The 24,188-nt window shown below is 50.2% G+C and overlaps 2 protein-coding genes across 2 annotated transcripts in view; both read left to right on the top strand.

Moving 5' to 3' along the window:
• tmtc1 (transmembrane O-mannosyltransferase targeting cadherins 1) overlaps nucleotides 1-15,711 on the top strand; it is a 46,987-nt gene extending 31,276 nt beyond the window's left edge. The window contains exons 12-19 of the mRNA XM_038292155.1: nucleotides 2,303-2,411; nucleotides 2,527-2,629; nucleotides 8,422-8,557; nucleotides 10,901-11,045; nucleotides 11,123-11,260; nucleotides 12,046-12,168; nucleotides 15,281-15,358; nucleotides 15,569-15,711. Of these exons, the coding sequence (XP_038148083.1) occupies nucleotides 2,303-2,411; nucleotides 2,527-2,629; nucleotides 8,422-8,557; nucleotides 10,901-11,045; nucleotides 11,123-11,260; nucleotides 12,046-12,168; nucleotides 15,281-15,358; nucleotides 15,569-15,694 (958 nt within the window). The 3' untranslated portion in view covers nucleotides 15,695-15,711. The remainder of the gene's footprint in view (nucleotides 1-2,302; nucleotides 2,412-2,526; nucleotides 2,630-8,421; nucleotides 8,558-10,900; nucleotides 11,046-11,122; nucleotides 11,261-12,045; nucleotides 12,169-15,280; nucleotides 15,359-15,568) is intronic.
• On the top strand, nucleotides 8,568-10,888 carry LOC119788035. The gene is made up of 2 exons (XM_038292156.1): nucleotides 8,568-9,756; nucleotides 10,153-10,888. Exons 1-2 carry the CDS (start codon nucleotides 9,479-9,481, stop codon nucleotides 10,517-10,519), a joined length of 645 nt encoding a protein of 214 aa, XP_038148084.1. The 5' UTR covers nucleotides 8,568-9,478; the 3' UTR covers nucleotides 10,520-10,888.
• Nucleotides 15,712-24,188: the final 8,477 nt, after the last annotated feature.

Here is a 24,188-nt window from a genome sequence, read left to right as displayed (position 1 = left end):
TGCAGCATTTCTGCAGCTTGTCTGCAGTGTTTCTGCAGTGTGTCCCCAGCATTTCTGCAGTGTGTCCCCAGCATTTCTGCATTGTGTCCCCAGCATTTCTGCAGCGTGTCTACAGCATTTCTGCAGCGTGTTTGCAGCATGTCTGCAGCATTACAGCGGTGTGTCCCCGGCATTTCTGCAGTGTGTCTCCAGCATTTCTGCAGGGTGTCCCCAGCATTTCTGCAGCGCGTCCCCAGCATTTCTGCAGTGTGTCTCCAGCATTTCTGCACTGTGTCTCCAGCATTTCTGCACTGTGTCTCGAGCATTTCTGCACTGTGTCTCGAGCATTTCTGCAGGGTGTCTCGAGCATTTCTGCAGCGCGTCCCCAGCATTTCTGCAGTGTGTCTCCAGCATTTCTGCAGGGTGTCCCCAGCATTTCTGCAGCGTGTTTGCAGCATGTCTGCAGCATTACAGCGCTGTGTCCCCAGCGTGTCTGCAGCATTTCTGTAGCTTGTCTGCAGTGTTTCTGCAGCGCGTCCCCAGCATTTCTACAACATGTCTGCAGCATTTCTGCAGCGTGTTTGCAGCATGTCTGCAGCATTTCAGCAGTGTGTCTCCGGTGTGTCTCCGACATTTCTGCAGCATTTCAACAGTTTGTCACCAGTGTGTCTGCAGCGTTTAAGCAGTGTGTCACCGGCGTGTCTGCAGCGTGTCTGCAGCATTTCTGCAGCATTTCTGCAGCGTGTCTGCAGCATTTCAGCAGTGTGTCTGCGACATGTCTGCAGCATGTCTGCAGCATTTCTGCAGCGTGTTTGCAGCATGTCTGCAGCATTTCAGCAGTGTGTCTGCGACATGTCTGCAGCATTTCTGCAGCGTGTTTGCAGCATGTCTGCAGCATTTCAGCAGTGTGTCTGCGGCGTGTCTGCAGCATGTCTGCAGCATTTCTGCAGCATGTTTGCAGCATGTCAGCAGCATTTCAGCAGTGTGTCTCCGGTGTGTCTCCGACATTTCTGCAGCATTTCAACAGTTTGTCACCAGTGTGTCTGCAGCGTTTAAGCAGTGTGTCACCGGCGTGTCTGCAGCGTGTCTGCAGCATTTCAGCAGTGTCTCTGCGACATGTCTGCAGTATGTGTGCAGCATTTCAGCAGTGTGTCTGCGGCGTGTCTGCAGCATGTCTGCAGCATTTCTGCAGCGTGTCTGCAGCATTTCAGCAGTGTGTCTGCGACATGTCTGCAGTATGTCTGCAGCATTTCAGCAGTGTGTCTGCGACATGTCTGCAGCATGTCTGCAGCATTTCTGCAGCGTGTTTGCAGCATGTCTGCAGCATTTCAGCAGTGTGTCTGCGGCGTGTCTGCAGCATGTCTGCAGCATTTCTGCAGCATGTTTGCAGCATGTCAGCAGCATTTCAGCAGTGTGTCTCCGGTGTGTCTCCGACATTTCTGAAGCATTTCAACAGTTTGTCACCAGTGTGTCTGCAGCGTTTAAGCAGTGTGTCACCGGCGTGTCTGCAGCGTGTCTGCAGCATTTCTGCAGCGTGTCTGCAGCATTTCAGCAGTGTGTCTGCGACATGTCTGCAGTATGTGTGCAGCATTTCAGCAGTGTGTCTGCGGCGTGTCTACAGCATGTCTGCAGCATTTCTGCAGCGTGTCTGCAGCATTTCAGCAGTGTGTCTGCGACATGTCTGCAGTATGTCTGCAGCATTTCAGCAGTGTGTCTGCGACATGTCTGCAGCATGTCTGCAGCATTTCTGCAGCGTGTTTGCAGCATGTCTGCAGCATTTCAGCAGTGTATCTGCGGCGTGTCTGCAGCATGTCTGCAGCATTTCAGCAGTGTGTCTGCGACATGTCTGCAGCGTGTCTGCAGCATTTCAGCAGTGTGTCACTGGCGTGTCTGCAGCGTGTCTGTTGCATGTCTGCAGCATTTCAGCAGCGTGTCTGCAGCATTTCAGCAGTGTGTCTGTGGCGTGTCTGCAGTGCCTCATTGATAACCAGTCAAAACAGAAATGCTTGTTTTGATTTGGAGCTGTCTAAGTGCTGAAACCATGAACCAGAGGAAGGTGAAAGCAGTGGAGCAGATCAGAACCATGACGACCCTCAGCCAGCCTGGATCAGTCTGTTTGGCGTCCAGCGATGCGGCCCCTCTGACCTCCCATTTGTACAGGAAGCTGATGTCGTCCAATGATTGAGGATCAGCAAAGATCTGCATGAATGTCTGACTGTTAGAAAAAAACTCTGAACCTGGAGCTTTCTGAAAGGACTCCCATCCCCTAAACTTTGCCTTCCGTGTCATTGCAGTAGCTTCTAATGATGATGTTTTCTTAAAGGTCCCAAGGAAATGAGGAAGAGGCAGAAGCTCTGCTGAAAGACTCTATCCGCTACGGTCCACATTTCGCTGATGCTTACTCCAGTTTGGCGTCTCTCTATGCTGAACAGGTAAAGGAAGCTGCGGCTGGCTCCTCCCTCCTTGTTTCCCAGTTTTCCTAGAAGCTGTCAGGTTGCTGATCTGCTGCTGGGAACCTGCTCACTGTTCCTCCACTTTTCCCTCCAGAGACGGTTTGCTGAGGCCAACCAGATGTATTTGGAGGGAATAGAGAGCTGCCCCGAAAGCTCCGACCTCCATAACAACTATGGCGTCTTCCTGGTGGACACGGGTGAGTTCAACTGTTGGTCTGTCTGCACTGATGGAGCGCTGCTCCTCCAGTGATAATAGGTCAGAGACTCCTGAGTTTTATTGGAAGCACTGAGGTAGGAAAGCATCAAATCGTCTACTTTTAGATAACTAGCCTGTCACATCAACCAATAAGAGCAAATCCGTCTCTGTCGGCTCCTCTGCAGCGCAGCATGGAGGAGTAAAGCCTCCTTAGTGTGTCCAAATGCAGGCTGTGGGCCAAAGTTGGCCTTTAACTGGTTTATCAGAGCCGCTAACATTTAAGTCAGAGTGAAGGGCAGAAGATTATCATGGTTTAAGGAAACACTTTCACAGACAAAGAATATAAAGTTCTGCATTCATCTTTCTCTTATAGTAACCTCAAACATCCAGGAAGCTTTAGTCAAAGTTAAGCTTTAGATCAAGCTAATCAGTTCATAACTCAGAGGCTTAATTGGATCATAACATTCCAAACCTAATTTAGTCTGGAGAATTCAAAGTATTTGGTTGTTCTAGAAGTTATTTTAGACGTAATTAGTCTCATGAAGTCATTCCTGCTGAGAGCAGGTGGGATGGACGGTTCAACAGAGCTATGGCTCTGAGCCAACACTCTTCTAGCTTAACAACTCTTCTAAGCTTAGCTTAGCTATTTATACAGCAGTAGACCGCTGTTCCAGATCAGGTCGGGTTCTCCTAGATATGCAGAGTGGAATAATCTAGGGCTTGAACAATTAATCTGATTAATCATTTATTAAAATAATCATCAACTTATTTAGTGATCAATTAATCGTTAACTGGAGTATAGTGACTGTAAAACCTGACAGAGCGACCCACTTAGAGCAGGAATTATACCAAGATTGTAAAAAATATATAAAATTTTTTCATTTAAGATAAAAAGAATGTTTTCGTCTCTCAGTCTGCTCTATAATCCAGAATTCTTTAAGAGGAAAAGTTTGAGTTTCACCTGGTTTCTTTTCATAAAAAATCTTCTTTAAGGAACCTTTTATAATCTTTAACCTTTAATAATAATCAGATTATTAATCAATTAATTGAAAAAATCAACAGTTTAATCAATTTTCTAATTGATAGTTGCAGTTCTAGTATGATCCATCCAACGGACTCAGGACAGATTGAGCCTGGGACCTACCTGCCCCCCCCCACCAGTGAGCCCTGGGATCCTCTTCCTTTCTGTCATCAGACTATGTAAATTCACTACTCTGTTGCTGCTACCACTAGCTTGCTTGACGTTGCCATGACAACGTAACTTCCATAAACTTGTGTTGATTAGGGCTTAAAATAATTAAATGAAAATCCAAATACATGCAATAGTAAAATAAAAAAAGTCCAAATCATTTTGCAAAATATTGATAAGAAATGTATAAATTGCATTTTAAATAATTTTTTATCTCCCTCTTGCCACAAGGGGGTTGTGCAGCACCCCCCACTTCCCGTGGCTGTGGTTAGGTTGGGTTAGCGCCCTCTGCTGGAAGCCAGCGTCTGCTAAAGAGGCTCTCTGAGGCAGAGTATGGCTGTTTCTCACCATGTTTACTTGTCATTCTCGTGTGCTCATGAAACGTCATCCGCCTCAGCCCTAGTACTGTTCCAATTCCAAGTTCCAGTTCCTCTCCCTCTCTTACCCAGCATGCATCAGAACAGACTTGTCCGTTCTCCAGACTGACAGCTGTCCCAGCATGCACTGCAGCAGCAGCAGCTTCCAGGTTAGCGCTCACAGAGCTCAGAGTATTAAGTTAGAAGTTCTCTTCTTTGTTGGCGTTGTTCAATAAAAGTACGTTTTAAGATCATTTGAGGCGAGAACATTATACTTTAGGCTTCACTATATGGAACATTTACTGATTTAGTGCAGAATTTAAAAAAGTTCTGATGCTGAGAGGGCCGTGGCAATCAGAGGAATTCTAAAGCTAACCGCTGCGACGGCTGTTGCGGACGGGCTAACGTCAGCCTATCTGCAGCAGCCACCTCTAATGGTAGTTCGTCTGCAGTCTCTCTGTGTGTGTGAAGTATCGCTGGCTCTGATGGAGGTTTGATCATTATTAATTAATTTATCTGACTGTGTTCATTAATATTCACACACTAAATGAAAATAGTCCATCCATCCATCTTCTTCCTTTTATCTGGGGTCGGGTCGCGGGGGTAGCAAGTTCAGTAGGGAACCCCAGACGTCCCTCTCCTCAGCCACTTGGACCAGGTCCTCTGGGGGAATCCCAAGGCGCTCCCAGGCCAGCCGAGAAACACAGTACCTGCAGCGTGTCCTGGGTCTCCCCCTGGACCCCCTCCAGGTGGGACGTGCCTGGAACACCTCACCAGGGAGACGTCCAGGAGGCATCCTAATCACATGCCCAATCTACCTCTACTGGTTCCTCTCGATGTGGAGGAGCAGCGGCTCTACTCTGAGTCCTCCCCGGTTGACTGAGCTCCTCCCCTTATCTCTAAGGGAGAGCCCAGACAAACTACGGAGAAAACTCATTTCAGCCGCTTGTATCCGGGATCTTGTTCTTTCGGTCTTGACCCAAAGCTCATGACCATAGGTGAGGGTACGAACGTACGACCGGTAAATCAAGAGCTATGGTTTTTGGCTCAGCTCTGTCTTCACCACAACAGACCGGTACAGCGCATGTTTCCTTCCGCCTGTCGATCTCCCGCTCCATCTTCCCCTTATTCATTAACAAGACCCCAAGATACTCAAACTCCTCCACTAGGGGCAGTACATCCTCCCCAACCTGGAGAAGGCACTCTACCCTTTTCCGGCTCAAGACCATGGCCTCGGATTTGGGGGCACTGAACCTCATGCCGGCCGCTTCACACTTGGCTGCGAACCGCTCCAGTGAGAGCTGTAGATCACGCCCTGATTAAGCCAACAGAACCACATCATCTTAAAATAACAGAGATGCAATCCTAAGGCCACCAATACAGATCCCCTCAACACCTTGGCTGCGCCTACAAATTCTGTCCATAAAAGTTATGAACAGAATCGGTGAAAAAGGGCAACCTTGGCGGAGTCCAACCCTCACCAGAAATGAGCCTGACTTACTGCCGGCAATGCGGACCAGGCTCTGACACCGGTCATACAGAGACCTAACAGCCTCTATTACAGGGCCCGGTACTCCATACTCCCGGAGTTCCCCCCACAGGACTCCCCGGTTGAATGCCTTCTCCGGATCCACAAAACACATGTAGACTGGTTGGGCAAACTCTCAAGCACCCTCCAGAATCCTGCTGAGGGTGTCGAGCTGATCCAGTGTTCCACGGCCAGGACGAAAACCACACTGCTCCTCCTGAAACCCAGATTCGATTATCCGATAGACCCTCCTTTCCAGAACCCCGGAATAGACCTTACAAAGGTGGCTTAAGAGTGTGATTCCTCTGTAGTTGGAACACATCCTCAGTTCCCCTTTTTTAAATAGAGGGAACACCACCCCAGTCTGCCAATCCAAGGGAACTGCCCCTGATGTCCACGCAATGTTGCAGACCACGTTAACCAACACAGCCCCACAACATCCAGAGGCTTAAGGAACTCAGGGTGAAACACATCCACCCCTGGAGCCTTGCTACCGAGGAGCTTTTTAACCCCTTCAGTGACATCAGCAACAGACATGGGAGGACCCAAGCCAGAGCCCCCAGGCTCTGCCTCCTCAATGGAAGACGTGTTGGTGGGATTAAGAAGGTCTTCGAAGTACTCCGCCCACTGACATACGACGTCCCCAGTCAAGGTCAGCAGCACACCACCCCTACTATAAATAGTGTTGGTACTGCTCTGCTTCCCCCTCCTGAGATGCTGGATTGTGGACCAGAATTGCTCTGAAGCCGTACAGAAGTCTTTCTCCATGGGCTCTCCAAACTCTTCCCACGCCCGAGTTTTTGCCTCAGCGACTAGCAAAGCCACCTGCCGCTTTGACTGCCGGTACATATCAGCTGCTTCTAGAGTCCCACAGGTCAATAAAGCCTGACTAGCCGCCTCAACAATAGAGGCACGGAACATAGTCCACTCAGATTAGATTAGATTAGATTACCTTTATTGATCTCACAGCGGAGAAATTCACTCGTCACATATTGGCAAAAAGAAGGTGCAAACAGGGAGGAAAAAGGTGCATTAAGAATAAACAATATATATATACAGTATATCCAGGTATATAAGGATTGAGGTGCATGTGTACCTGTATCGCACACAATGAAAAACAAAATAAAAATAAGAAATAAAAAAATAAGAAATAAAAATATGTACAATCCGGATGGCTTATAGACAGGTGGATTTACTTTTACGTTAAAGTGTAGAATGTTGCACAGTCAATAAATAAAAAACTATAATATAGCTGCACAGTGGTTTTTACAGGAGTTATTGTGGTTATAGTGCATTATTATAGAGCCTGGTGGCAGCAGGAATGAATGAGCTGTTGTAGCGCTCCTTCTTACAGACAGGGTGTCTAAGTCTTTGACTAAAGGAGCTGCTCAGCTCCTCTACAGTCTGGTGCATGGGGTGAGAGGTGTTGTCCATGATGGATGTGAGTTTGGACAGCATCCTCCTTTCAGCCACTTCCTCCACCGATTCCAGAGGGCAGCCCAGGACAGACTCAATGTCCCCCACCTCCCTCGGAACTTGTTCAAAGCTCTGCCGGAGATGGGAGTTAAAGCTCCTTCTCATGGTGGACTCTGCCAGACGTTCCCAGCAAACCCTCACAATACGTTTGGGCCTACCAGGTCTGACCGGCATCCTCCCCCACCATCAGAGCCAACTCACCACCAGGTAGTGGTCGGTGGAGAGCTCCGCCCCTCTCTTCACCCGAGTGTCCAAGACATGTAGCTGCAGATCAGATGAAACAACAACAAAGTCGATGATTGAACTACAGCCTAGGGTGTCCTGGTGCCAAGAGCACATATGGACACCCTTATGCTTGAACATGGTGTTCGTTATGGACAACCCACGACAAGTACAGAAGTCCAACAACAGAACACCACTCGAGTTTAGGTCAGGTGGGCCATTCCTTCCAACCACGCCTCGCCAGGTCTCACTGTCATTGACCACGTGAGCATTGAAGTCCCCCAGAAGAACAAGGGAGTCCCCAGGAGGGGCACTCTCCAGTACCCTCTCTAAAGGATGGGTAATCTGAACTGCGTATTGGCGCATAAGTGCAAACAACAGTCAGAACCCGTCCCCAAAAAAGTCATAATTTATTATTATCTTGAGACTATTAATACCAGGAGGTGAAATGCAGCTCCAGACTAGCTTTGAATGCGATGATGTCATCAGTACTTTTCTGTTCCAGTTGACCCAGGTTTATTCTGCGTGCTCCCGTTCTCCCCGAGTCCAGACTTTGCTGGGTTCTACTCAAAATGGACTTGGAGAGACCACAAGTCCGTACTCACGTTCTAGTGAATTGAGAAACAGCCTATAGATGAACTCCAGGTGAGGAGAGGGCCCACTAACTTCACACCTCATTTCAATTCAATTCTATTCAGTTTATTTCTATAGCTCCAATTCACATCACGGCCACTCAAGGATTGATTCAAAGTTTTCTATCTAAGGAAAACCAGCTGATTGCATCGACTCATTGACTCTTCAGCAATCCCTCACACTAAGCATGCTTGTAGCGACAGTGGAGAGGAAAAACTCATCTGATTCGAGGATAATGATGCAGGTTCCTGCTGGCTCTCTGCGAGCTGAGGCTGAACATCAGAGTTCTCCAACTGATTATAAAGCAGAATTAATGGTCGGAACTCTGTCTCTCCTCCATCTTTCCCCTTGGATCCACCCCCTCCCCTCTCTGAACTCTTTTCCTCCAGGTGAAGGCCAGCTAGCTGCCGCTCACTATCGGGAAGCCATACGGCTGAAGCCCACGCATTACGTTGCTATGGTGAACCTGGGCCGCCTGCTACGATCAACCAATGAGAATGCAGAAGCTGAGGTTTGGTACAAGAGGTGATGAAATTATGATTCAATTTGGGCTCATCTGCTCTGAAGGGGGCTGGGCTATCACACCGCTAGCATTAGCTCTCAGTGACACGTGGGATTTTCTGACTCATTCTGAAATTGTCCTGTTATCCAATCAAATCGCAGCAAAGCGTGCAGAGAAAGGATTTAGAAAGCAGAGGCTCCACCTCTAAAGGAAAACCGGACCGCACCTAAAAACCCTGAGGCAGAGCTGGACCGCACCTGGTGCTGATCCGGTTTGCTTTGGATTACAGGAAATGTCTCTCTATTTGGCTCCTGTTGGTTCTGTTTATCTCCCGGTGGTTCTGTTTGGCTCCTGTTGGTTCCGGTTATCTCTCGGGGGTTCCATTTGGTTCCTGGTGGCTCCATTTTGCTCCTGTCAGTTCAGTTTGGCTCCTGTCGGTTCTGTATGGCTCCAGGTGGTTCCGTTTGGTTCCTGGTGGTTCTGTTTGGTTCCTGTGGTTCTGTTTGGCATCTTGTGGTTCCGTTTGGCTCCTGGTGGTTCCGTATGGTTCTGTTTGGTTCCTGGTGGTTCTGTTTGGCTCCAGGTGGCTCAGTTTGGTTTCTATGGTTCCGTTTGTCTCCAGGTGGTTCTGTTTTTTTTTTTCCAGGTGGCTCAGTTTGGTTTCTATGGTTCCGTTTGGTTCTTGGTGGTTCCGTTTGGCTCCTGCTGGCTCAGTTTGGCTCAAGATGGCTCCGTTTAGCTCCTGTCGGATCCGATTGGCTATTGTCGGTTCAGTTTGGCTTCAGGTGGCTCTGTTTGGCTCCAGGTGGCTCGGTTTAGCTCCAGGTGGTTCCGTTTGGCTCCTGTCGGTTCTTTTTGGCTCCAGGCGGCTCTAGGTTGTTTCGTTTGGCTTGAGGTGGTTCCATTTGGTTCCTGTGGTTCCGTTTGGCTCCTGTCGGTTCCGTATGGCTCCAGGTGGTTCCGGGTGGCTCCGTTTGGTTCCTGTGGATCTTGGTGGTTCTTTTGGCATCTCGTGGTTCCGTCGGGTTCTTGATGGTTCCGTTTGGTTCCTGGTGGTTCCGTTTGGCTCCTGGTGGTTCATTTTGGCTCCTGGTGGTTCCGTTTGGTTTCTGGTAGCTCCGTTTGGTTCCTGGTGGTTCCGGTCTGCTCCAGGTGGTTCTGTTCTGCCCCAGGCGGTTCCGTTTTGCTTCAGCTGGCTCCAGGTGGCTTCGTTTAGCTTCAGGTGGCTCCGTTTGGCTCCAGGTGGTTCTGTTTGGCTCCTGGTGGCTCTGTTTGGTTCCTGTGGTTCCGTGTGGCTCCAGGTGGTTCCGTTTGGCTCCTGTCGGTTCCGATTGGCTCTAGGTGGTTCCGTTTGGCTCCTGGTGGCTCCGTTTGGTTCCTGTGTTTCCTGGTGGTTCTTTTGGCATCTCGTGGTTCCGTTTGGTTCTTGATGGTTCCGTTTGGTTCCTGGTGGTTCCGTTTGGCTCCTGGTGGTTCCGTTTAGCTCCAGGTGGTTTCGTTTGGCTCCTGTCGGTTCCGTTTGGCTCCAGGTGGTTCTAGGTTGTTTCGTTTGGCTTGAGGTGGCTCCGTTTGACTTGAGGTGGCTCCATTTGGTTCCTGTGGCTCTGTTTGGCTCCAGGTGGTTTTGTTTGGCTCCTGTCGGTTCCGTTTGGCTCCAGGTGGTTCTAGGTTGTTTCGTTTGGCTTGAGGTGGCTCCGTTTGGCTTGAGGTGGCTCCATTTGGTTCCTGTGGCTCAGTTTGGCTCCAGGTGGTTCCGTTTGACTCCGGGTGGCTCCGTTTGGTTCCTGTGGATCCTGGTGGTTCTTTTGGCATCTTGTGGTTCCGTTTGGTTCTTGATGGTTCCGTTTGGTTCCTGGTGGTTCCGTTTGGCTCCTGATGGTTCCTTTTGGCTCCTGGTGGTTCCGTTTGGTTCCAGGTGGCTCCGTTTAGCTCCAGGTGGTTTCGTTTGGCTCCTGTCGGTTCCGTTTGGCTCCAGGTGGTTCTAGGTTGTTTCGTTTGGCTTGAGGTGGCTCCGTTTGGCTTGAGGTGGCTACATTGGTTCCTGTGGCTCAGTTTGGCTCCAGGTGGTTCCGTTTGGCTCCTGTGGTTCTGTTTGGCTCCTGTCGGTTCCAATTGGCTCCAGGTGGTTCCGTTTGACTCCGGGTGGCTCCGTTTGGTTCCTGTGGATCCTGGTGGTTCTTTTGGCATCTTGTGGTTCCGTTTGGTTCTTGATGGTTCCATTTGGTTCCTGGTGGTTCCGTTTGGCTTGTGGTGGTTCCTGGTAGACCTCTGACACTGCAATGTTGGCGCTGGACATGTTCTGCCTACAGGGCCTGTTTCCAGGTAGAAGGAGTTAAAGCTCCAACTGTGACCTCTGACCTTTGCAGAGCTCTGCAGGTGAGCAGGAAGGTGGATATCCTGACTCCTCTAGGAGCGCTCTACTACAACACGGGTCGTTATGAGGAGGCGCTGCAGGTGTACAGAGAGGCTGCTGCCCTGCAGCCGGACAGCGCCGACATCTGGCTGGCCTTGGTACTGACACACACTCACACACACCTCATCTGCTCTGCTCACCTCCCAGTGGCTCACAGCTCCTGTTTCTGCCCCAGGCTCAGGTCCTGGTCATGGCTGGGCAGAGTGAGGAGGCGGAGAAGATGACCCTGGACATCATCTCCAGAGACGCCGCCTGCATGGAATGTTACCGCCTGCTGTCCGCCGTCTACAGCAAGCAAGGAAACTTCTCCCAGGTGGGTCCATTACCATGGCAACAGATCAGCTTATGTTAGATGCTGCCGCTGGGTCCTCCTTCCAGCCGCTGGGTCCTTCTTCCAGATTTTGGTTCCTCCTTCCAGATGCTGGTTCCTCCTTCCAGATGCTGGTTCCTCCTTCTAGATGCTGGTTCCTCCTTCCAGCCGCTGATTCCTCCTTCCAGTTGCTGGTTCCTCCTTCTAGATGCTGGTTCCTCCTTCCAGCCGCTGATTCCTCCTTCCAGATGCTGGTTCCTCCTTCCAGATGCTGGGTCCTCCTTCCAGCCGCTGGGTCCTTCTTCCAGATTTTGGTTCCTCCTTCCAGATGCTGGTTCCTCCTTCTAGATGCTGGTTCCTCCTTCTAGATGCTGGGTCCTCCTTCCAGCTGCTGGTTCCTCCTTCCAGCCGCTGATTCCTCCTTCCAGATGCTGGTTCCTCCTTCCAGATGCTGGTTCCTCCTTCCAGATGCTGGTTCCTCCTTCCAGATGCTGGTTCCTCCTTCCAGATGCTGGTTCCTCCTTCCAGATGCTGATTCTCCTTCCAGCCCCTGGGTCCTCCTTCCAGCCGCTGGGTCCTCCTTCCAGATGCTGATTCTCCTTCCAGATGCTGATTCTCCTTCCAGCCCCTGGGTCCTCCTTCCAGATGCTGGTTCCTCCTTCCAGATGTAAATCCAGGCTCGCTGGATTTCCAGGGAGATTACCAGTAAATCCAGGAGGTGCTAACTGGACCTCTGCAGGTCTTCATGGTGCCAGGTGTCTATGTGACTCCTTCTCTGTGTTCTTCAGGCTCTGGAGGCTCTGGACCGGGCCCTGCAGCAGAACCCCAGTGATCCCACAGTGAAGGCAGAGCTGCATTTTTCTAAAGGAAACCAGCTGAGGGAGATGAACCAGCTGGATGAAGCCTTTGAGGTAAATTTCCTTCAGGGTTTATAGCTTCTTATGGTGGGTATCCATCCAGGGTTAGCTTAGCTTCAACCACTGATGAGTATGAAACGCAGCTGTCCCAGTGACCCTGCAGCAATCCAGGGGTCAGAATGCTTCTCTGGTTCTGGTCAACAACGCTGCAGCTGATCCTCCTTACTGAGCTCCCAGCTCCACCAGCTTCTCCTGCAGGAGAACTGAAGCTGATCTTCAGTGGAGCTTCCTGCTCCTGGAGCTCAGGCTCCGTCTGATCTAGGAGGCCATGCTGACTGAGGGCTGCTGAAGCTCATCTCTATCAGATTAGTGACGTTGGTGGACAGCATGATGATGATGATGATGATGATGTGATGATGGGGAGGATGATGGTGACAGTGAAGATGATGATGGTGATGATGATGATGGTGATGTGATGATGGTGATGTGATGATGGTGAAGATGATGATGGTGACAGTGAAGATGATGGTGATGATGATGGTGACGGTGAAGATGATGATGATGATGATGGTGACGGTGAAGATGATGATGGTGATGATGGTGATGTGATGATGGTGATGTGATGATGGTGATGGTGACGGTGAAGATGATGATGATGGTGATGATGATGGTGACGGTGAAGATCATGATGGTGATGATGATGATGCTGATGTGATGATGGTGATGTGCTGATGGGGAGGATGATGGTGATGGTGAAGATGATGATGATGATGGTGATGTGATGATGGTGAAGATGATGATGGGGAGGATGATGGTGATGGTGAAGATGATGGTGATGATGATGATGGTGATGTGATGATGGGGAGGATGATGGTGATGGTGAAGATGATGATGATGATGGTGATGTGATGATGGTGAAGATGTGATGGTGAAGATGATGATGATGATGATGGTGGTGATGTGATGATGGTGAAGATGATGATGGTGACAGTGAAGATGATGATGATGATGATGGTGACGGTGAAGATGATGATGGTGATGTGATGATGGTGAAGATGATGATGGGGAGGATGATGGTGATGGTGAAGATGATGATGATGGTGATGATGATGGTGACGGTGAAGATGATGATGATGGTGATGATGATGGTGACGGTGAAGATGATGATGGTGATGTGATGATGGTGATGATGATGGTGACGGTGAAGATGATGATGGTGATGATGGTGATGTGATGATGGTGATGTGATGATGATGATGGTGACGGTGAAGATGATGATGATGGTGATGATGATGGTGACGGTGAAGATGATGATGGTGATGATGATGATGCTGATGTGATGATGGTGATGTGCTGATGGGGAGGATGATGGTGATGGTGAAGATGATGATGATGATGATGGTGATGTGATGATGGGGAGGATGATGGTGATGGTGAAGATGATGATGATGATGGTGATGTGATGATGGTGAAGATGTGATGGTGAAGATGATGATGATGATGATGGTGGTGATGTGATGATGGTGAAGATGATGATGGTGACAGTGAAGATGATGATGATGATGATGGTGACGGTGAAGATGATGATGGTGATGTGATGATGGTGAAGATGATGATGGGGAGGATGATGGTGATGGTGAAGATGATGATGATGGTGATGATGATGGTGACGGTGAAGATGATGATGATGGTGATGATGATGGTGACGGTGAAGATGATGATGGTGATGTGATGATGGTGATGATGATGGTGACGGTGAAGATGATGATGGTGATGATGGTGATGTGATGATGGTGATGTGATGATGATGATGGTGACGGTGAAGATGATGATGATGGTGATGATGATGGTGACGGTGAAGATGATGATGGTGATGATGATGATGCTGATGTGATGATGGTGATGTGCTGATGGGGAGGATGATGGTGATGGTGAAGATGATGATGATGATGATGGTGATGTGATGATGGTGATGTGATGATGGTGAAGATGATGATGGGGAGGATGATGGTGATGGTGAAGATGATGGTGATGATGATGATGGTAATGTGATGATGGGGAGGATGATGGTGATGGTGAAGATGATGATGATGATGATGATGGTGGTGATGTGATGATGGTGAAGATGATGATGGTGACAGTGAAGATGATGATGATGGTGATGATGGTGACGGTGAAGATGATGATGGTGATGTGATGATGGTGAAGATGATGATGGGGAGGATGATGGTGATGGTGAAGATGATGATGATGGTGGTGATGTGATGATGGTGAAGATGATGATGGTGACAGTGAAGATGATGGTGATGATGATGGTGACAGTGAAGATGATGATGATGGTGATGATGGTGACGGTGAAGATGATGATGGTGATGTGATGATGGTGAAGATGATGATGGGGAGGATGATGGTGATGGTGAAGATGATGATGATGGTGGTGATGTGATGATGGTGAAGATGATGATGGTGACAGTGAAGATGATGGTGATGGTGATGGTGAAGATGATGATGGTGATGTGATGATGGTGAAGATGATGATGGGGAGGATGATGGTGATGGTGAAGATGATGATGATGGTGGTGATGTGATGATGGTGAAGATGATGATGGTGACAGTGAAGATGATGGGGATGATGATGGTGACGGTGAAGATGATGATGATGATGGTGACGGTGAAGATGATGATGATGGTGATGATGATGGTGACGGTGAAGATGATGATGGTGATGTGATGATGGTGATGTGATGATGGTGATGTGATGATGGGGAGGGTGATGGTGAAGATGATGATGATGGTGATGTGATGATGGTGAAGATGTGATGGTGAAGATGATGATGATGGTGGTGATGTGATGATGGTGAAGATGATGATGGTGACAGTGAAGATGATGATGATGGTGACGGTGAAGATGATGATGGTGATGTGATGATGGTGAAGATGATGATGGGGAGGATGATGGTGACAGTGAAGATGATGATGATGGTGATGATGATGGTGATGATGATGGTGACGGTGAAGATGGTGATGATGGTGAAGATGATGATGATGATGGTGACGGTAAAGATGATGATGGTGATGATGAAGATGAGGAAGATGATGATGGTGATGATGATGATGGTGAAGATGGTGATGATGATGATGTCACTGTTTGTGTGTTTGCTGCCAGAGTTACAGGTTGGTTGTGGAGCTGAAAGCAGACCAGTCTCAGGCCTGGATGAACATGGGGGGGATTCAGCACATCAAGGTAACTTCAGCTCCAACTCATCTTATTCTTTATTATTGTTGCTATAGAAACGCTGAGATCAGCTGCATGTTTTCAGGGACAGATGCTGCTCTGTCCTTAGCTAAGGCTTATAACTCTGCAGAACGCTGCTGTTTAGTCTATGGTGTTAATAATGTGGAATCCTGAGTGGATTTTTCCTTTAAAGTTCTCATCCTTCATGTTTTCATGCAGGGAAACTATGCAGCTGCCAGGATGTATTATCAACGAGCTCTGCGTCTGAATCCCGGCTCCGGACTTCTGAAGGAAAACCTGGCAAAGCTGGACCGGCTGGAGAAGAGGCTGACAGGGGGAGCGTAGCCTGCAGCCATCTGCCCAGAGGTCAGAGGACGTTTGAAGCAGGAAAGATGGCGAGCAGAGGAGCTCTGGAAGCTCTGGAGCTGCATCAGCTATGGCCTCTGCTTTCAAAAAGACGCTGAAGCTCCTGTGGAGTCAGAAGGACCTACTGAAACGGTTGATGCAGTCAGTGAAGCTCGGAGCAGGAAGGCAGCAGCTGTGCGGCTGCGGTTTCTCCTCTTCCTCACCGCTGATGACGCTAAGGAGCGTCTCCTCTTCAGTGCAGTGATGGTAGAGTTGGAAGATGACGGTTCGTCCAGCTGCTGTTCACGCTGAAGGCTCTCCTGCATGGAAGCCAGGATCTGCTGTGGAGCCCTGGGACCTTCAGGTGGATGATGTGGAGAAATGGATCCTTTGGAAACAAACAAGCTTCCAGCCTCAGGTCCCAGATCATCTGCAGCTTTCATGATCAAAGGGATCAGATGAGTTTCCTGTTTCGAACCTCTGGATGCTTCCTGCTGTCGCCGATTTGAGCTGTGATTGAAAATGTTGTGATTATGAAGGAAATGACCGAAGCAGCGACTTTGCTGCTCCACCAAAATAAAGTCTATCTTTTATTAAATGATGTGTCTTCCTCTGCAGCGACTCCTTCCAAAGCACAGCGGACAGTTTTCCTCCTGATTGGAGACTTTTTTCATCCCACATATTAGCAGGTTCCTCACTACTGATGCAGCTAACGGCTACAGCTAATGCAGTCAGAACACAGAGGTTACTCTCAACACAAAGAGCAAGTGAACAGATTTCTGAACTCTAACCTGGAGACATTTCCAGCTCAGAAATAAAAGTAAACAAATTTCATCAAAATTAAAATAGGAAACGGGGACGGCGATGCTTTCATCTATTTTTAAATATTTAATAATAAACAACAAATATCAGGCGTTAAATCCAGGAATGTTTCTCTCCTTTTTCCTCAGATTAATAAAATGAATCATTCAATGGTGTTTATTAGTGCCATCTGGTCATTCTGTCTTCTTCCCTCCATCTGCTTTTCTTTCTAGCTGACTCCTGCCTGCTCTCCGTTTTACTCTAAGTAGATTTTTCTTCCTTCTCTTTAACTGATCTTTCCATCAGTGTTTCTGTTTTCCTCCGCTCTCATTCTATCTGCTTTCTATCAGTCTTCTAACCTTCTTCCTCTCCTCTTCTATCAATCTAACACTGATCTTAAACAGACATAAAACAATCAGAATCCCTTCCAAACACACACAGAATCTCATCATACATATTTTGATTATTATGATGATGGTTTATTCATTATTCATATTATCAGTCAGAATCAATCGATCTGATTAAGGGTTCAGGTATTCAGCTCTTTTGGCTTCTTTTCACTGATGCTTCTGTGAAACGTGGAAGTAGTGCCACCTTTACTGGAGTTGACCTTTTCATGAATGCTCTGACCTCTGCTCAGAGCGCTGATTGAGAAGAACAGGAAGTAAAGACATGAAGTTCGCTCAGACGAGGGGCTCAGGGAGGAAAGAGCAGGGCTGAGTGAGTGAGGATGAAATAAAAATCAACCAATCTGCTGCTTCTCCTGATTAAATATATTTTATCGACTAAGTGACCAGTGATGACATGTTTAGCCGCATGTTGCCATTCAACCGCTGGTTCAATTTAATTCAGTTTATTTCTATTGCACCAATTCACAGCATAAGTCATCTCAAGGCACTTTACAGTTAAACCAGATCATACAGTCAAATTGATTTAAAGTTTTCTATCTAAGAGAAACCAGTTGATTGCATCGACTCATTGACTCTTCAGCAATCCCTCACACTAAGCATGCTTGTAGCGACAGTGGAGAGGAAAAACTCCCTTTTAACAGGAAGAAACCTCCAGCAGAACCAGGCTCAGTGTGAGCGGCCATCTGCTGAGACCGACTGGGGTTCAAGGAGATAGAAAAAGACATAGAAAAAGGAGCATAGATACAAAAGGCAACTGTCAACCAGCTCCACAGGCGGCCCCGTCCAGGAAACACACAGCCAGGCAGACGAGCTCCGAGCCAGCTCCCATGTCAGAGGATGAAGAGAGCACATCCAGCCAGTCACGGTCAGAGAAACAGGACTACACTGGAAAACAGGCCTATCTCCAACATCTAGAAACAAAGGTGTTGATGGCAGCAGCACAGCTGATATTTCTCTCCAGGATGGAGTCACAGCCAAACAGGAACAGACCAGATGAAACTACTATGAGAAAAAGCAGAGAGAGCAGAACGTTAGCGATTGAACTAACAGATTCTGTAGAGTGGGAGAATAAAGACAGAATGAAGCAGAAGGATGAAATAGGGGTCCCTATGTCCTCCAGCAGTCTAAGCCTATAGCAGCATAACTATAGAGATAGCTCAGGATAACCTGAGCCACTCTAACTATAAGCTTTATCAAAAAGGAAAGTTTTAAGCCTAGCCTTAAAAGTAGACAGGGTGTCTGCCTCACAGACTAAAACTGGTAGCTGGTTCCACAGGAGAGGAGCCTGATAACTAAAAGATCTGCCTCCCATTCTACTTTTAGAAAATCTAGGAACCACTAGTAAACCTGCAGATTGAGAGCGAAGTGCTCTGTTAGGAACATAAGGAACAATCAGTTCTATTTCATCCCTACTGACCGCCAGAGGCGGTGCTTCAAGCACTGAATGATCATTCTTGCGCATACGGAGGTCGAGTATTAATGACAACAAAGTCAGCTGTGACCTGCCGGGGACCCACGTGACTCTATATAGTCACGTGGCACCCGGCAATCAATCCCTTTTGTTCTTCTCGCGCGCAGCTGTGTTGAGTACCGGAGTGTGGTCGTGTGAAGCTGGTTGCTTCTGTGTATACCACTAGTTTCCTGGCTGCTTGTTGCTGGTAGCCCCGTGACCGGGTTTGGTCGGAGCTGCGGGTAAGTCTCGCCCTCCAGGGGCTGCACAAGCTGCTTTCACCTTACCAGATCTGCGGTGACTGGTAAGTTTTCGTTCTTTTCTCAGCAGTAGTTTACTGTTCGCTTTGATTTGCCACGTTAATTTTGTGGCTCTTTTGACTCACGGTAGCGTTTCTGCTCGCGCTGAGTTGTTTTCAGTTTGTTTGCCTAAGCCCACCAGTAGCGTTTCTGCTCGCGTTGGGTTCTTCTATAGTTTGTTTATCTACACTCACCAGTGGCGTTTCTGCTCGCGCTGAGTTGTTTTCAGTTTGTTTGCCTAAGCCCACCAGTAGCGTTTCTGCCCGCGTTGGGTTCTTCTATAGTTTGTTTATCTACACTCACCAGTGGCGTTTCTGCTCGCGCTGAGTTGTTTTCAGTTTGTTTGCCTAAGCCCACCAGTAGCGTTTCTGCTCGCGTTGGGTTCTTCTATAGTTTGTTTGCCTAAACTCACCAGTGGCGTCTCTGCTCGTGCTGAGTTCATCTTTAGTTAATAATCGATTTGCTAGTGGCGTTTCTGCTCACGCTGAGTTTGGAATCTCTGCGGGGGTTTTCCTACAACGAGTCGCCAGTAGCGTTTCCTGCTCGTGTTGACTTGTCCTTGGTAGCAGGCTGATCACGCCTTTCAGCAGTATGATGCTGGATAATTTATGTTGCTCGACCTGTCTGGCTCCACTTCAGCCGGATGACGGGCATGACTTGTGTCCCTCCTGCCTCGGTGTGGAACATCTCCGGGAGGCGCTGTCAGATGACGCTTGCCCCAACTGTCGCGTCATGCCCCGGTCGGTCAGACTGGATCGGTTGGCTGCACTGGAGCAGCCTACCGACTGGGCGAGCGCTTCGCCGCGTGCTCGTTTGCCGATGGAGAAAGCGGTGTGCAAACGATCTACTGTGGCTGCACCTTCGGTACCGACGAAGCGTGCTAGACGGACCGATGCAGGGAGGTTGTCCACCAGAGTGGATCATCTCACTACTGAGCTGGCCCAAATGAAAGCCCTCCTCCAGTCCTTTCAGACTGCTGGTGATCGCGGCACGGCTCTCCCTACCGAGCAGGATGAAACGTCAGTCAATGACGACGATGCTGTTTCTGTGGCGGCCTCTGGCACCCATTTCTGTGAGGACCTTCCGGAGCTGGGCTCCGGGGCCTCTGGGTCGGACTCCATTGCCTCCCAGGAGGATACGGGGGAGTCTGTGACATCCGCTATTCGAACGGCTCTTGCCCGTTTACAGATTAGTGTTCCTCAGGCCCAGCCTGCGGCTTCCAGCGCCTTCTTTAGGCACAGTAGGTCAGAGACTGCCTTTGTGGTTCCTCCCTCGGCGGAGTATGTGCGGGAACTGCATGCTTGCTGGTCAGACACCAAGGCGTTTTCACGTCTGACGACGGATGGCAGGGTCCTGGCAGCTATGCAGGAGGCACCCAAGGTTGGCTTGGGGCAGATGCCAGCGGTGGAACCGGGCATTGCCTCTCTTATAATCCCGCCTGATGAGGCCTTGCGGCCCAATGCCCGTTGTCCGCGTCCTCAGTGCCGTATTACCGACGACCTTCTCTGTAAGGCCTATGACTCTGGGGCCCGCATGGGCCGGATTGGGAACTCTCTCTCCCATCTTATGCTGGCCCTGTCTTCCTCCTTGGAATCTGTTCCGCTGGATCATGCCACGCAAGGCCTGGTTGATGCATCTCTGCAGGCCTTTGCTCTTATGACGAGGGAACTTGGACGCACACTCTCCACACTGGTTCATGCTCGCCGCCAGGTCTGGTTGGCGCAGTCACCACTAACTGAGCCTTGTAGGAGGACCCTCCGGGCCCTGCCTGTGGTCCCGGGGGAGCTTTTTGGTTCAGCGGCACTGGACGCCTTGGACCGTACGGCTCAGGCCTCTAGAACGAGGCAACAGCTGGCAGGGCTTCACAGACGTGATCGCCAGCCAGTAAGCACCTGGGCAGCTGCGGGTCCTTCACGGAGGTCCTTAGTGCCTTCTCCTTCTCCCACTGAGCCCCAGGGTCTGTTACCAGGTCAGAGATCGGTCCGGGGACCTGCTCTAGATCGGAGGAACAGAGCTCGAGACCAGGCTGGGACGAGGTCCTTTCATCCCTTTCGAGCCGCGCAGTCTGGCCGGCGTCCTCCCGGGCCTTCGAAGGGCCGGGGGACCCGCAGATGATGCCTTAGGGCCGGCGGTCGGTTATTTTTCCCCGGGACAGCTCAGCTTCTGGGCTGCCCACACCCCGGACTTGTGGGTGTTGTCCACCCTGTCCCGGGGGGTACCGTCTTCAATTCCGCCGCCGGCCACCTATCCCTGGCCGGGTCAGGATGACTGTGATCCACGACCCGGTGAAGGCACAGGCACTGAACCAAGAAATCTGCACCTTGGTGGCCAAGGGTGCTATAGTGCCTGTGGTCCCCCTGCTGGATCCAGGGGGCTTTTATTCCACGTATTTTCTGGTTCCGAAGAAGACCGGGGGCCTGCGTCCAGTCTTGGACCTCAGAGGCCTGAATGTGTACTTGAAGGCCATGCCCTTTCATATGCTGACCACCAAGGAAGTGTTGCAGGCGATTTCCCCGGGCGATTGGTTCACTTCCATAGATCTCAGGGATGCTTATTTTCACGTTCCGATCGCTCCGCCCCATTGGCGGTTTCTTCGTTTTGCTTTTCAAGGGAGGCATTTCCAGTTCAGGGTCCTCCCGTTCGGACTTTCACTGTCCCCCAGGGTGTTCACCCGATGTGTTGCAGCGGCCCTCTCTCCTCTGCAGGCACAGGGATTGAGGATCCTCCCATATCTGGACGACTGGCTCATTTGTGCCGCGACGTGGGACCAGGCGGTTCGAGATACTCGGTTAGTGCTCCATCATGTGGGATGCTTGGGCTTGCAGGTGAACATGGAGAAAAGCAGTCTGACCCCCTCACAGGAGACTGTCTTCCTGGGCATTGCCATGGATTCCATCTCAATGACTGCTTGCCCGTCACCCCAGCGGGTGGACAGTATATTGAGCGTGCTCCCGGAATTCAGGCGCGGCATGGCGCTGCCTCTTGTGCGGTATCTTCGACTCTTGGGCATGCTTACAGCTGCGTCCGCCGTAGTGCCCTTGGGGCTGCTGTCATTGCGGCCCCTCCAGATGTGGTTGAACAGCTTGAATCTGGATCCCACACGGAACACTCATCGTCTCCGAAGACTTCGGGTGGGGCCTCAGTGTCTTCAGTCTCTGTCCCAATGGAGGGTGAGGTTGTTTATGACCACAGGGGTCCCGCTCGGTTCCCTCCCGTGTCGTCGGGAAGTTGTGTTTACAGATGCATCCTCCACGGGCTGGGGTGCAACCTGGCGGGGTCAAATGGCACAGGGGACATGGTCCCAGCGGCAGGGCAGGGAACACATCAATGTCCTGGAGTTACAGGCTGTGCTTCTGGCTCTTCAGAGCTTTCTTCCAGGCTTGCGGGGGAAGCACGTGCTGGTGAGGTCAGACAACACCACAGTGGTCTTTCACATCAACCACCAGGGGGGCACGAGGTCAAGGAAACTGTTGTGCTTGACTCAACGGCTTCTGACCTGGGCAGCTCCACGCATAGCCAGCCTCAGAGCAGCCTACATCCCAGGGCCGGAGAACGTGCCAGCAGATTTTCTATCCCGTCAGAAGCCGCTTCCAGGGGAGTGGAAGCTTCACCAAGAGGTGGTGGAGTGCATCTGGAAGGTCTTTGGCAGGGCGGACGTGGACCTCTTTGCCTCAAGGGACGCATTTCACTGTCCCCTTTGGTTCTCGTTGGACAACAGCAGCCCTCTGGGCCACGATGCTCTGGCACACGACTGGCCCAGGACCCTCCTTTATGCCTTTCCGCCATTCAGCCTACTTTTTCAGACTCTCCTCAGGGTACGTCAGGAGGGGCACAGGGTCCTGCTGGTGGCCCCCTACTGGCCAGCGAGGACTTGGTTTCCTCTACTGTGCGAGCTCAGCTCCGGCTCGCCAATGCGTCTCCCCTCCAGGAGAGACCTTCTTTCCCAGATGGGGGGTCAGATCTTGCACCCCGAACCGGACCGGCTCCAGCTCTGGATTTGGCCCCTGCAAGGCCGGGGTCCACCTTCTCAAGATACACTGGGTCCATAGGGCATACAATGGCTAATGCATGGGCGCCGTCCACGCGAGCTGTCTATGCTAACAAGTGGACGGTCTTTGCGACCTGGTGCCGTGATAGAGGGCAGGACCCGGTGCAGTGCTCAGTTTCTGACATACTGACCTTCCTGCAGGCATTGCTGGATCAAGGACGGTCCCCATCTACCTTAAAGGTGTATGTGGCTGCCATTTCCTGTTGGCATGTTGGGCTGAATGGTTGTTCTGTGGGCCGAGACAAGGATGTTGTACTGTTTTTAAGAGGTGCTCGGCGTTTGCACCCACCCAACCGCCCTGTGGCACCGGCGTGGGACCTTTCTCTTGTGCTTGAGGCTCTTCGGTCCCTCCCATTTGAGCCCCTGGCGTCGGCGGACCTCAAATGGCTCTCACTGAAGACTGCGTTCCTTTTAGCTATGGTTTCCGCAAAACGTGTAGGGGAGTTACAGGCTCTCTCGATAGCCGAACCCTGCTGCCGGTGGAATCCTGATGGCTCAGGCGTTACACTGTGGGCTGATGTAGCATTTATTCCTAAGGTATCACTGCCAGCAGGCAGCACCCAGCCTCTCCATCTTGCCCGGTTTGACTCCGGAAGTCCCTCTGAACCACTGTGTCCTGTCCGTGCCCTTGAGACATACATCAATGCCACGGCATCCTTCCGAAAGACAAATAGCCTTTTTGTTTGCTACGCTGGCTCACGGAAAGGTCAGGCACTTTCTAAGCAGCGACTTGCACACTGGGTTGTGGATTTGATCTCCAAGGCTTATGCCTTGCAGGACCGGCCACTGCCGGCGGGAGTGAAATGCCACTCTACAAGGGGCATGTCGACATCGTTTGCTGCTATGACTGGGGTGCCATTGGATGTTATATGTCGTGCGGCCTCCTGGAAGTCACCTAGTACCTTTACTCGGTTCTACAGGGTGAATGTGGCTGCGCCCCATCCGCTTCAGGGAATCCTCGAGCAGCATGCCTCTACATCACATTAAGTGGGTGGTGTAGTCGTTGTTCCTTGAATGTTGCTGATTCCTCGTGACCTTGTTGATATGAGTCATCCAGTGCTTGAAGCACCGCCTCTGGCGGTCAGTAGGGATGAAATAGAACGAAAGTTACTACCGTAACTACGGTTCTATGAATCCCGGATGACCGCCAGAGTGCTTGGTCCCTCGGAATCTCTGCTTTCGCGAGAAGATTGAGGGATTGATTGCCGGGTGCCACGTGACTATATAGAGTCACGTGGGTCCCCGGCAGGTCACAGCTGACTTTGTTGTCATTAATACTCGACCTGCGCATGCGCAAGAATGATCATTCAGTGCTTGAAGCACCGCCTCTGGCGGTCATCCGGGATTCATAGAACCGTAGTTACGGTAGTAACTTTCGATCTCTGATATCAGATGGAGCTTGGCCATTTAAGGCTTTATATGTGAGAAGGAGGATTTTAAATTCTATTCCGGATTTAACAGGAAGCCAATGAAGAGAAGCCAGGAT

Source organism: Cyprinodon tularosa, unplaced genomic scaffold (assembly GCF_016077235.1).
Source record: "Cyprinodon tularosa strain WSP-4 unplaced genomic scaffold, ASM1607723v1 ctg309, whole genome shotgun sequence".
Lineage (NCBI taxonomy): Eukaryota > Metazoa > Chordata > Actinopteri > Cyprinodontiformes > Cyprinodontidae > Cyprinodon > Cyprinodon tularosa.
The sequence above is the reverse complement of the archived record's forward strand: the minus strand, read 5'-3'. Positions and strand labels throughout refer to the sequence as shown.